Source organism: Leptonychotes weddellii, chromosome 10 (genome assembly GCF_054177405.1).
Source record: "Leptonychotes weddellii isolate Sample4059 chromosome 10, ASM5417740v2, whole genome shotgun sequence".
NCBI classification, from domain to species: domain Eukaryota; kingdom Metazoa; phylum Chordata; class Mammalia; order Carnivora; family Phocidae; genus Leptonychotes; species Leptonychotes weddellii.
Window position 1 is genome coordinate 22743787 of NC_138378.1, and position 14080 is coordinate 22757866.

The window sequence follows — 14080 nt, forward strand, 5'->3', positions numbered from 1 at the left end:
GTCATGCGTTCAGTGGCAGTTAACTAGATCCGCCTCCGTGTCCCTGATCCTTAAATCTATTTCTTCCAGGTCCCTGACTAAGCTGTTAAGTCACTTGCCTCAGCCCATGAGACTATAAATATTCAGTCATTTTTCTCTTTTCTCAAAGTGGATGACCAAGTGTGTAGCCTGTAGCTCGTCCAAGGGCTTTGGAAGGGATTTCCTTCATTGGATTTCCTCTCGTTGCTCTTCCAAGGGCACCCCTGCGCGGAGCTGTCGTGAGCTCCGGTTTTTCTCTCCCCCATCAGCGGGTCACGGGGAATGCCCCTATGGCCAGAGGTGTGAACTGAGGGAGAAGTGTTGGTGCAACACGAGGAGGTGACACAGGTGACATGAGGGGTGTGGCTCATGCAGCTTACTTGTGCCCACTGCATCTTTGTAAGCCCAAACTAGACATACTGCTTCTATCCTTCTGATGATGGATGGCTGTTGGTCCTGCCTGACTCTATGACTTGGTAGATAACGTGCTGAGGGCATGGTCAGTTCTGTTCTCCCAGTCACGTGATGCCCCTTCTCTACCAGGGCTCAGGAACATGCCAGGAGCTGTTCTTCTAATAGTATACAGATTGCACTGAAGATGGCATGTCCTTGACCCTGAATTCTAGCGATCTTCTCTGTGACTCCTGTATTGGGGTTTGTCGGAAACTCCGCGAGGTATCTTTATCTCTCGCAGACACTTCTGGGACCATGAAGTCTGCCGATCACATGGTTCCAGCAGTAGTGCGGCTGGCACCGCAGCCTGGAGCCGCGGCAGAGACTGTTACTGCTCCAGACCCTGCGCAAAGCTAGCACGAAGTAGATGCTCAATAAATTCCCCGCTGTGGGGGAATGAAGTACAGGACAGGAGTTAGAAATGCCTTCAGGGTATTTGTAGGACATGTGCCTGTAGGGTGAGGTTGCCAGAAAAAATACAGGAAGCCATTTAATTATTTTGGCCAGAAAAAAATACAAGTTTATTTGAATTTGAATTTTAGATGAATAATTTTTTAGTTTAAGTACATTTCTTGCAATATCTCGGATATGCTTATAAAAATTATTCATTGTTTATCTGAAATTCAAACTTAACTAGGTGTCTAGTGTTGTGTTTTTTTTTTTAAGATTTTAATTATTTATTTGGCAGGGGGAGAGCAGGAGAGCACAAGCAGTGGGAGTGGCACGGGGAGAGGGAGAGGGCGAAGCAGGCCCCCTGTTGAGCAGGGAGCCCGACTCAGGGCTCCATCCCAGGGCCCTGGGATCACGACCCAAGTCGAAGGCAGTCCAACCAACTGAGCCACCCAGATGCCCCATATTGGTAAATCTGGCAACCGTACTTTAGGGACCACACATTTAATAGCATAGGACGGTTTGGTGTGACAGGGTTCGGGGAAATGGTGAATGCATTTACAGTCACACTCAGTTGGAGAGAAATCAACATTTAAAGTAATTTAAAGTAAAAGTGAAAAACAGCGTACCAGATTTGGCTGGAGGCTCGTGAATTTGCAACCCCTGGCAAAGGGATTGGGCTCTAGAGTTCGACTGCTGGGATTAGAATCTTGGATCCACTGCTCACAAGCTCTATGATCTTGGGCCTTAGAGGTTCCATCTCTGTGAGGATTAAATAAAATGTTGCATTGAAAGGGTTTAGCAAGGTGCTAAGTAAATGTTAATCGTCAAGATGACGGCTGGGTTGCTTTGCAGCAGCGTCTCCTAGTGGCCACAGGACATGTGTGCGAGGGCAGGTGCAAGGCTAGGATCCTGGGGCCTTCAGGGGATCCAGCAGCTAGGTTAGTCAGGCGCTGCAGGACGGGTCCCCAAGCTCCCTAGATTCCAGTCACTCACATTTCACCTCCACAACTTCTGCCACATATGAGCCACCATTACCTCTATTTATTTAATGTTCCCCTTTAAATTGTCTCCCTACAAATTCTTTGATGCTCCCTTTAAGAGGGGACCTACTTCTCCCCAAGGGCGAATTTATCTAGACACGAGACAGAGCCTACAGAGCTAGACAGCCTGGGCTTGAATCCTGGCTCCAGGCTTACCAGCTGCGTGTCCTTGGGCAAGTGACTCTATCTCTGTGTCTCAGGCTTTGCATCTGTGAAGTTCAGCAATAACAACACAACCCTCCAGGGCTCTTGGATTAATGAAATTAATCTACAGGGAACGCTTAGAGCAGAGCCTGGCACAGAGTTGGGACTCAATACGAGCCCACTGGTGCTCTTCCTGCCTCTCCTTGCAATGCCTGTGGGGGCCGTGGGATCGTGTTGGGGAGCGGAGTGGGCTGTGGGAGGAGGAGGTAGATGGGGAGTGAGCGACCGCTCCTCTGATCTCCCCTCTGTGGGTCTGGCTGCCTTGCTCCTGCCCCAGCCCCACCTGCCCCCAGCTGGTGGCTTCAGGGATTGTATTCAACTTCTCTGTGCCTCTGCAAAGGGAGGCCAATCATGACAGTACCTCCCTCACAGGGCCGTGTGGAAGATTAAAGAAGCGATTACAAGTCGAGCTGCAGTGGCAGAGGATATGAGCCAGAACTTCACCCTGAGCCTTCCTGAATTTCTGACCCACAGAAACCATGGAACATCATGAAATGAGTATTGCTATGTAAGCCACTTAATCTTGGGGTGGTTTGTGACACAGAAGTAGTAGCTAGAACATGAACATGAGGTGACCCCTTCAGACTATATTTTGTGACAGAGAGCAGGGGCAAGACTGAATGTGTGCCATCGTCCATCCCAAGTGAGTGCAAATGGCCTCCTAAGTGGTTATCTGATGAGGATTGAGAAGAACACATTTTCCAGATAAATAACTACATACCAAGCATCAGAGGCTGCATTCAACTGTTCTAGTAAAGCTGCTATGACCAGGAGGGTACTTGGTTAAGCTACTGGTAGTCCACCATCATCTGCCATAAGCCACTGGTTTGGCAGATTGGAGAGTTGCGATGGATGGAGGAAGCTTACTCTACTTTGTCTTTTCTCCGGAATGAAACTAGAACCCTGGACACAGCGAATGAGGTGGCTCTTTGAGGAGTCTGAAAACTAAATGGTGGCAGGTGGACCGAGAAGGAAAGTCATCACTGAAAGAATGAGTGATCCACAGGTCAGTTTCCTGGGTTTTTATCCCTCCCATATCTTTCATCCTGGACTCAAAGGCAGTGGATTTAAGCAGGATCCAGAGTCTCTTAACATAATGTTAAAAGCATCTGGTGCAACAACACATTGGAGATGGATCTGATCTGAGTAAGAGGAGGAAGAACAGCTGAAAGAAATGAACAGAGCCTCAGGGACCAGTGGGGCGATAATAGGAGATCTGCATTCATGCCATGAGAGTCTCAGGAGAGAAGAATGGTATGGGAAATAAATTTGAAGTAATAATGGTTGAGGACTTTCAACGAAGTCTCACTTTCCAGATGGTGGTATGAGGAGCCCTGGGGGCCCGTCCTCCAGGGAAACAAACATAACTGGTGAAAACTATAAAAAACCCAGACTTTCCATCTCCGCACCAACATGTAAAGAGCTTGGAGGTTGTCACTTCCATCCTCACAACAAGAAAAGAGTGCAACATGGACAATCAGCAACTGTCTTAGGCCTGTCGGAGGATCGAGGTTGTAGGGCAAACTATCTTCCGCAGGTCTGGAGAGATAGGTAAACACATAGAATTACAGCCAAGATCAGCTTACCGGAAGCAGAGGCTGCTGGGTAAGAACACATAAAGTGTAATTATGACAAATTGCCGAAGCCTGAGTATAGACTAGCTCCCAGTCTTAAGCTCTATCGTTTTGACAGATATCCTTGGAGAAGAGGCTGTTTATACTAGGTGAACTCTGAGTCAAGTCAAGACAGCCTCGAGAGTAGGATCTTCCAGGAAACTAACAAGGCAGATCAAATAATGACAGTATTCTGGAAACGAGGCTTTGAAGTTGTTCTAATACTCTTCTGCCTGTCTCCAGATGCTTCCAGGCTACTGATTTTCACCATGACTGTGTGGGCTTTGGGTTTTCAAGTCTTCTGTGGAGAGTGGGGGATGGGACTAGGGTAAACTAAAAACACCACAAAGCTCTCTGTTCTTACTAAGATTCAATTTTTATTCAATTTCATTGAATAAACACACCCCAGATTGCTGCACATCTTTGGTGAATTTCCAAGAGTTCTGAAAAAGCTGGTTCTAACAGTTCTGGGGAGGCAGTTTTCTCATTGTTTTTCTGTAGGAGAGAATTTTCAGAGGTCTTTTATCTGCCATTGTCACTGACATCCTTCTAGAGAGTTTTTAAAATGTGAAAATGTTGTCACTGTTTAAAAGCCATGAATGTGTTCTGATTGACCTGGCTGCCTCTCTGACTATTTTATATTTAGATTAGTTAGTTAGGAATTGAGGTTGTTAGCAGAGGGGAAGACCCATCTGTGGGCCATAGGAAGAAGTCCAGGGGAGCAGTGGGAAAATGGTGCTCAGAGACGGGCAGTAGATGTGTGTCCAGACAGGAATGCAGTTTGGTGCCACGGTCAGAGGGCAGCAGGACCAGGGCTGATGATACGAGGCATGTGTGCCTGTCCCTATTCAGCTTGATTCTTGGGACCTAGGCCAAGGGGGACACTCAGTATTGACCTAATGCCTGGACTCTCTTCAAACCCAGTCACGTCCTAATTGTTGGTTTCCAGTCTGGAAGGCCCTTCTGTGCTTCAGGTCACCGACTAGGTAGACAGACATTCACGATGATCATTCAGCTGCTTATGAAATGTAACTATTCTTCCCGAGCCCAAAGATATTCCACTTCTATGAACGTGGAAGGTGCTTCCTTCTGTCCCCTCACCAGAACTCAGGAGCTGGTTTCCTGCAATAAACCTCACAGTTCTGAATTGTGGGACTGTCTTCCCACAGTGCCAGGTTGGCTGGTGACCCCAGTAGGTGGGGATGGTGGTAGGTCTGGACAGGATGAGAGATGTTTGATAGGGGTTGAGAAACACCAACCTGAATCTGCTCATTCTCACAAGGTCAGTGGGGTCTCCCAGAGCACAAGGCTTTCTGTGACGTCTGGGATGTTTCAGTCCTTGATTTGTCTTTTTGTCATACTATAACTTGTGCAAGTCATTCACATATATATATCCCAAGGCCTCAGTACCCTCATTTGCGGAGTGAAACAGTTGGGCTAGTCCTCTAAGGGCCTCAAACAATGATAGCATGTTTAGTTTTTATTCAAGGGGACAACCTCCCCCAGCTTGGATAGCCCTGTTCTTTATTCTTGTCTCCAATTTTTCATAAATCTTATTTGCATTCAGTCTCAACTTCCTTTCATCCCTTCCTCTTCCTAAAAATCAGGCATCTTCCTCCAAAAATAGGACTCTCACCCATGGCATCAGTAACCTTATCATATGCTTCTCCATTGGCCCTTCTCTATGTCTGCGAGCAATGATCACCTTGGACCCGTTTGTCCTTCCTTCTACACTTCCTCTTTGTCATCTTTCTCATCCTCTTGCTGAGAAAACAGAAGTCAGTTTGAGTGGATGCCAGTGAGCAAAAGAGGAGTGGCAGGTGACCTGTGTGTCCATCCGATTCCTGGATGTCTCCCCCTGGGCCTCCCGGGTACTTCCACGCGGCATGGCCACAGCCGAAGGCATCATCTTCCTGCTGGAATCAGCTCATCCTCTCGCACCTCACCTGCTCCCGCACCTATGCCCAGGTCCACTCCTGAACATCTCTCAGATCTGCCATTTCACTTCTTATGTGGTGGACTTGCATGTCATCATCTGCCTAGAGGGTTACATCTACCCCCAAGCCCTTGTCCACCCCTCCTAGGGACCCCAGAGCAGTCACTCGGAAGTGCCCACTCATCTGAACATCTCCCTATCCAGCTTAAGACCATCAGGTTCTACAGTGTAAGGTCAGAACTCGATTCTCTGGCTCCAACCATCCAGGCCAGGGCTCTTTCCGATCTATTAGCCCTTGAATGAGGGTGAAGAATGACAAGGGCCCTGTGCAGAGAAAGAGCAACTTTATTTGGTGAGAAACATGGATTGTAACACATGCCTGGTGGGAGAAGGGGGAGAGCAGTTTCCTTGGAGGGAAGGCGCTCTGGTCCCCAAATAGTGGCCGTGTCACTGTCCAGGACATGGGTCCGCCTTCTGGGCAGAGAGTGGATTGAGCAGCAGGAAATGGTTCTGTTGGGAGAAGCCCCCGATCAGAATGGAGCCTTGAGGTCACTGACTCTTGTTGGTAATTGGCCCATCATCAAACCTGCCCTCCAGAGGGTGGGGAGGGGGCTGAGACCTCAGGCTAGGGGTCTTGTCTCAGCCCCAAGGGAAGCCCAGGCCTGGGGCCAGGGGGCTCTTTGTGCATATGTTTGAGTTGAGTGTGTGTCTTTGTATCCACGTGTCCGTGTCCGTGTGTGTGTGTGTGTGTGTGTGTGTGTCCACAGTCATGTGTGTTCTCTTTGTAGCTGGGTGGTGGTGCTGCCTGTGTCTCTCCACGTCTGTCAGCATTTCTGTAGACTTCTCCGTGTGTCTCTGCCGCTGTCTCTGTGACTGTTTATCCCTCTCTGTCCCAAGCCCTCTGCGGCCCCCTCCCAGGAGAAGAGCCGAAGCACCCGAATCCTGGGGATTGGGGAACAGCACTCACCAGTTCAACAGAGGCTGGGTCCCTTTCCTGGAATGCTTAGACCTTGATGACAAATTCCAGCCCATGGATCAGTAAGTCTGGAAGATGCAGACCAGAATGATGATATCAGTGTGCAGGAGTTGAGAGATGTCCCACACTCCCCCTGAGGCCGGGGGCTGGGGAACGGGAACTCTGGTGATCCAACTAAGCTCAGGTGAAGCTTGGCAGGGGCAGGACCTCCTTCCACCAATCAGCTCAGCTGTTCTCAGTGTCAGGGCTGATGGGGGTGGGGGGGAGGCAGGGCTCAGCCCTTAACATTATCTGGATAATTCAAGGCAAAAAAGAAACCCGAAATGGGGAGAGCTGCAGGGACAGTGCTCCTTGGGGGAAATCACTGCTTCTGAAGAGGGAGAGAGGCCCTGAGGGGGGGGACTTACCAGCAATGGAATGCACCAAGGTGACATCCAACTGGCTGAGAACGCCATTGACCAGAGGGCACACCTGAGCCAGGGGCAGAGAGAGGTACTGGGCAAAGCGGCACCTGGAGGGTGGCCCTGGGAGCAGCAGCAACCCCCGGAAGGATTCTCTGGGGGAGATTTTCTATCATTCTTCTGTGTCTGAGAGTGTTTGGTTCTAAGCAGTATCACAGATGGATGCTTACACAGTGACAGGGGCAGACAGAGAAATGGAAGGCATGTATGTGAAGTGCCCAATCACACACCGAGCCAGTGTTCACTGTGGGATGTGACACCTGTTTCTAAATAGGGTGAGCTGCTCCGGGAGGGGTGAGTTTCTGGGTGTAGGAGGCACCCACACATAGGCTGGAAGAGCGCCTGTCTACAGCCATAGTGGGGGTGCACTGGGAGCTTCTTGGGGCTGGGTCCAATCCATTTCAGCTATAGGGTGGACATGCACAGGGCCTGGCCCAGAGCAGGACCCAATCAATGCATTTTGAAGGATGGAAAGAAGAAACATGGATAGATGATGAATCAGTGGACAGATAGACTGGTAGATGGAATATACGTATCAAACTGAGGGGTTCAGAAAAGCTTACTCCAGGGGCTTCTTTCAGCCTGAGAAGCTCTAAGACCCAAGGATCAGGAGCTGCCACGTTTACCCACTTACCTCGCCCTGTACCAGCTCAGGAAGGACTTCGTTCAAGATGCTGCCGAGACTGTTGACAAGGCTTTGAACAGGGAGGGGAGCAAATCTGAAAGAGAATATCCAGGGGCCAGTGCAGAGGCCTGGGGTTGGTATGGAGAAGCCTTCAGAGGGGCCACTGTGCCCACATCAGTCTCAGTACTAAATGACTGAAATGGGGCCTTGTCCACTCCCCCCGCCCATGCAGGCAAACACCAGGGGGCCTGTCCAAAGGGAGAGGCGCCCTACACAGCAGTGCACACTGTGGGTATGTGTAGAATAAACCTTTCGTTCCAGTATACAGTAGGTATTCAGTGAGACTTTGTAGAATCTATAAATGGCTGAGCAATGCTTCGTATGTAGTTGTCATGAGGACTCGAGATGATACATGTGAAGCACAATATATGCATTGAGTAAATATTAAACATGATGGGATGACTCCAACATATTATGCGTGACTCACTGTCCCTTGTGACAGGTAACTGAAATAAGGAATCCAGGTAGGCTGCAGAGCTATTTTACCCCATACTGGGACAAAGCACTTTCACACCTATTATCTTAGTGAATTCACTCAAGAATGCAATGTATCTCCGTAATACAGTAATCTGAGTAAGCTGAGACTCTAGCTGGGGAAGCACTGTCCCAAGTTCACACAAGAACCGCTCCACCTTTCCACATGCCCCTGTGGTCAGTGGGCTTGAACTCAGATTTTTTATGGCCTAGGAGCATAAAATTGGTCAGCCCAGCCTAAGAAGAGATGGTGGCTATTTACCCATCCATTTACCCATCCATCCATCCATCCATCCATCTGTCTTCCCTCCCTCCTATTCATCTTCCCACCCTTCTATCCTCTCATTGTTCCATCTTCCCAGTCATCCATCCATCATCCCATTAATACCGTTTCTGGGCAGGAGAAGCCACCCCTCTGGCCTCACCCATTAAGTAGGGAGATTTGCAGGCTCCAAGGGGAGTGAATGCAGTCACCAAGAACCAGGTGAATCTTCCCCTGTTCATTTTTCACAGCTAAAATTTCTGCAGTGATGTTTAGCTTCACAGCCAGCTTTAACAGACGTCCGACCAGGAGCCTGCAGAGGAAAGTTTGCTGCATCTGCATCTGAGTTGAAGGCTCATGTCTGTCAGACTCCAACACCCCCCTTATGGCTATGCATGGTCCTCAGAGTTTCCTTTGGTGAGCCAACCCCCCATCCCCCCTTGGGGCCCACTCACGTATTCACGTTGAGGTTTATGCCCAGAGGGATGGTGACATAGAGACGATGACCTTCGGAGCTCTGCACAAGGCCCAGTTCCAGCAGCTGGGGATTAGTGATCTTGATACTGCCCACAGAGCAACATTGGAGGGAGGAATATTAGTTCTTTCAGCCCCAGACCTAGAGACCACCTTTAACCCAACTCGACTCATCCCAGAGGAGGAGCTACCCATGAGGTAGGAAGGGGGAGACAGGAGGGGCATCTTGTGGCAACACATATCAGTGTTTCCCAACCTCTGCACTGGGTCAGATCCTGATATACCCTGGCCCTCTCCTCATCTCAAGTCCCTGAGGTATGCCAGGGTGAAGGCTGTGTCTGGCTTATATTTGCATGCTGCATGCCAGCTCAGAGTCTTACAGAGAAGGGGCCTACTCCATATTGGTTGACTTTGTGGGTAGGCAGACGCATGGGAGAGTAACTGGTTAGATGGAAGAGAGGATGGACAAATGGAGGGATGGATAAGTGGATGAGTGGATGAGGTATGGGCAAGTGGAGTAAGTCCCTCACAAACATTTATGGGTAGGAACCACTTATCCTGCCATAACCTTCAGTGGCAGGTCAGTCAACAATGGTTACCATGGAGATCAAGGAGCAGGAAGTAGGAGAGAATGGAGAGAGGATGGAAGCAAACCTCTTCCATGAGCCGACCTCACAACCACTGTGCCAGGTGATTACATTGCTTCCAGTCCCTCCCAACAGTTTTTCTCCGTGAGCACCATGATCTCCATTTTACAGATGGAGAAACCAAGCCCAGAGAGACTGAGTGCCCTGTGCCCTGTCACCCAGCAGGTACACGGTGCATTTGGAAATCAAACTCAAGGCCATCTGTCTGTCTTCAAGTCAGGGGCAAGCACCTGGGTGGGTAGGAGCCTTGGAAATGGCTTTGATCCAGCCCTGTCAAGGACCTAGGCTTTGCCAGCTCCCTGGCATCAAGCTTCCTATAATTGCTACTTGCTTAGAGAGCTCTCAGGTGTCTCATGGGAAATCCCACATCAGACCCTTCACTGGCCATTACATTGAGGATGTCATTGAGGAGAGCAGCTTACACTTTCTCGCTTACATCAGAGGCCACCTGTGCTCTCCACAGGTGAGGAGAACAGAATTACCATGGTGCGGTGGAAAAGCCTTGGCTTTGGACTTAAGTAAATTAGAGTTCGGTCCCTGGCTCTGCATCACTCTAGTTGTGTGAGCACAGGCACCTTTCTGTGCTTCAGTTTTGCCATCTGTAAATTGGAGATTATTAATTACACCTTAAAGGGTTGTCATGAGGATTATAGATGATGCTGGGGCTTCAAGATATGCTTCAGGACTGGGGGCAATCACTGGTTCAAGAGGACTGGTGTTCCTTGCCAGGCTGTGGGAAGGGTCTCACACTGAGTCCTGGCCTCACGTTCAGACCACCCCTCTCCCTCCTCTAGGGCCACTGTGTGGGGCTCCCAGATCTCCATCAGAGGTTCTGTGGTGGGGGTGGGTACCAAGGCCTATGACTACTCACTCAATGATATTGTTCAGGAGAGGGACCACTGAAATCACTTTGCCAAGCAGGCCCTCAGTCAGGCCACCAGAAGTGCCTCCTCCAGTCTTCAGGATGTTCAAGAGTGGAAGGTTTTCAAGAATGCCCAACAGACCCTCAGAGAGCAGGCCATTGCTGAGGGCTAAAAATGGGTATAAGGGTGGATCCTTGGGGGTCAAATCTGATAATTCCAGATCCTCAGCCCCTCTCCCCAATCATCCCTGCCTCCTCCCCACATTGAACGGTTGGGCGGACACATAGAGACACACACACACATACCTGAAAGAGGTTGTCACAGACCCTCACTTACCATCCGTTAAGCTTCCAGCAAGATCTGTGGGGCTTAGGTCCTGGGCTGGAGTCCCATCCAAAAGCAGGGTCTGGTCCAGGGGCAAGGGCAAGGTGTCCAGCAGGGCTGTGGTCTGGCCCAGCAGCCCACAGAAGACAATGAGGCCCCCTATTTGAAACATCTTCTCTCTCGGTATCTGTGGATAGAGTCGTGGGTAGCACGGCTTTCAGAGAGGAATTCATCCACCATCTGCCCCCGACCTCCAGAACTCCAGGGAGTGAATAACAATAGCTAACGCTACTCAGCACTTCCCCTGGGTCAGGCATCAGGCTGAGCACTCCATGATCAGTAACTGATTTCATCATAACCGCCCCCTAAGATGTGGGCACTCATCACCCGAATTGCACAGGTGAGGCAAGGGCAGTCTAGTGAGTTTAAGTGACTTTCCCCAAGGTTGTAAGCACACAGTAGGGATAGGATTTGAAGCCAGATCTGTCTGACCCAGAGGCATCTGTTTAATTAAGTCACCATCACATTTACTCTCCATTTATCTGGGCTTGCTTGCAATAGCCTGAATCATTGCCCCTAATTTTCACTCTTCAGACAAAGCAAATGAAAAGGCTGAGGGACTGAACTGTTTTGCCATTATCCCCATTAAGTCTTTTAGCCTGGGTCTAGCCTGTGATGGTTTGTGGAAGCCCTTTTAAATCACAGATTTGATTAGAGGTCAGATGGCCATAGCCACCATCTCATCCAGACCAATGCTGGAGAAATCCTGGGGCCATTCAAAGTCTTCATTGCATAAGAAGATCAGGGGGCCAGAGAGGGGTAGTGACTTTCCCAAGGTCACACAGTAACTTGATGGTAGAGTTGTGGTTGAAGATAAGTCTCTGACCCCTCCAGACATACACACTGTCTTTTCTATACCTTTCTCTTCTCCCTCAAGCTAACTTGAACAAAATTTGGGAGCCAACCTCTGACATCCGGCTACCTTTTGCACTGTTCCCTCCCAGGTATCACCAACCCTCTCCTAGGTCTATTTGGTAGGGAGCAAAGGTGCTGAAAGCTTCTTTGGGCAAAATTCCATCAACTGGCTGATTCAGCCAAAGCCCCACTGTCACTGCTATGGCTGACTGGGATTGAAAGGGCTTTTTGGTACAAAGAGCCAGTTGTGGCCTCCCTGGGGAGGTACACTTAGATTGCGTTCTCTGAATCTCTTTTGGGAAACAGACCTTGTATGAGTGCAATGGAAGCTAAGGACCCTCATCCCAGAAAAATACATCAAAATGTACAAAACGGGGTGGATTTTAGGAGGTTTGTGGATGATGGCCTGAATCCAAAATGGCAACCTCAACTTAAAACTCCCACCGTAGAGATTTGGATTTAGGGTAAGAAGAGCATGCTCACGAGCGAACCCTAACATGGGATTTCCACAGTGTGCACCTGCAGCCTCATGCTCCCCATCCTCAGCAAACCCCCTTTTCTATGTTTCCGCATTCAAACCTGACATCCATGGCGCCTGGACTCTCAGAGAAGCAGAGTGAATGGCCGTTCCCCCTTCCCCCGAAAATCCCTCTGAAAAAGACCCCCGATGAGCGATCCTAAATGCAGCCAGCCAGTGCCCACCCCACAGCAAGGAGCTCGGCAGCCCTACCACCCAGGGCGGCAGAGCGGGCGTGGGACAGGCAGGTCTCACCTGGGCTTCTCAGAGGGTCCTGGTGGCTCTCCTGCTCGCCTCTTCCCTCTCCTGCTTGCTTCTGCCGAGGAGCTAACGTCTTTTATAGTGTGCAGATCAGGAAATGTGCAATTGGGTGATGGGTTTCTAGATAATTCAGAATTCTGCGATCTGGTGGTGTCTTTCAGGGCTCTCCAAAGTAAATAATTGCCAATCACATTAGTAGGTGGGACAGTTAAGCCACTTGATGGACAAATTAAACAGAGAAAAACTTGAGATGGGGATGTTACTCAAGACTTCATGGTTTCCTGGGCGCCTGGGTGGCTCAGTTGGTTAAGCAACTGCCTTTGGCTCCGGTCATGATCCCGGAGTCCTGGGATCAAGTCCCACATCGGGCTCCTGGCTCAGCGGGGAGCCTGCTTCTCCCTCTGACCCTCTCCCTTCTCATGCTGTTTCTCTCTCCCTTGCTGTCTAATAAATAAATAAAATCTTTAAAAAAAAAAAAAGACTTCATGGTTTCCTGAGCAGGGCCAAGGCCGGGGACCTATGCTCCGAGGCGGCCGGGCAGATCACGTTCGGAATGTGGGGAGAGGTGGCCCATGGGAGCCCGGAAATGGGCCTCAGTCTCGTATTGAGGCTCTTTACCATTCCTGGTCCAATTCTTTTTCTCCATTTGGAGGATTCTTGCTCCCAAAGCGTCAAAAGATTCAAACTGCCTCTGACTTTCCTACATCGGGTGTCTCTTGCAGGACAGTCGGCGTGCAGGGGGCTGTCCATCCTCATCAGAACCCTGAGAGGGAGGGCATGCTGTTCTCCCCCTTTGCAGAACAGGACACGGAGCACAGCGGGGCAAGTGCCCAAAGACACAGGATGGGGCAGAGTCAGAACTTCGCGCATTGGACGATCACAGTGAAACATTGTCGACGGCCAACACTTGCCGAGCCCTTGCCAAATGCCAGCCCAGCTTTGTTTGCCACAGACGGCATTCCCACGAATCCTCCCAGGGGTGTGGGCTGGGGACGAGTTCCCCTCTTTTACAAGAGGAAAACCGAGGCTTGTGGTGCAAGTAGACATGTCCAGGTGCACACCGCAGCCCTGGGCCCAATGCCTTCACAGTGCCTGCAGTCTGTTCTCCGAATCACTGTGCCGGGACATGAAGACACCTTCCGTACACTGACTGCCCATTTTGCTTTCTTGCATGTCGTGATCCCATGAAATTTCACATTTATACCCTGGAAAAGTCTTTCCAGGTTGTCAGGCCTGAAGGATGCTGTGGCATCCTGGTCTCTGTTTTACCCTTTCTTCTTCCTTTCCCCACATGAAGTAATTAATAAGCCATTTGTCCCCACTGCTCGGGCCTTTGAATCCGTTTTGCAGATGAAACCATTGAGACATGGAGAGGTCAAGATCTTAGACTGGCGAGAGCAGCTAAACCTAACACCTTTCGAGTAAAAGCAGAAAGAGGAGGAGGAGATGCATATTTATTGAGCACCTACTATGTGCCAGGTGCTCTCCCTATCTGAATCTCATCTTTTTTGGGAGTGGTTGGTATTGTTGCCCCTCAAATATCAGATGTGGAGACTGAGGTTCA

The 14080-nt window shown here is 49.8% G+C and overlaps 1 protein-coding gene across 1 annotated transcript; it reads right to left on the reverse strand.

Moving 5' to 3' along the window:
• Positions 1–5984: 5984 nt before the first annotated feature.
• BPIFA1 (BPI fold containing family A member 1) lies at positions 5985–12712 on the reverse strand. Its single transcript, XM_006727497.3, has 9 exons — positions 12511–12712; positions 10836–11010; positions 10508–10667; positions 8971–9078; positions 8679–8828; positions 7729–7813; positions 7041–7104; positions 6625–6701; positions 5985–6167 (listed from the first exon to the last, which is right to left on the reverse strand). The coding sequence occupies exons 2-8, from the start codon at positions 10993–10995 to the stop codon at positions 6661–6663; spliced, it is 768 nt and encodes a 255-aa protein (XP_006727560.1). The 5' UTR covers positions 10996–11010; positions 12511–12712; the 3' UTR covers positions 5985–6167; positions 6625–6660.
• Positions 12713–14080: the final 1368 nt, after the last annotated feature.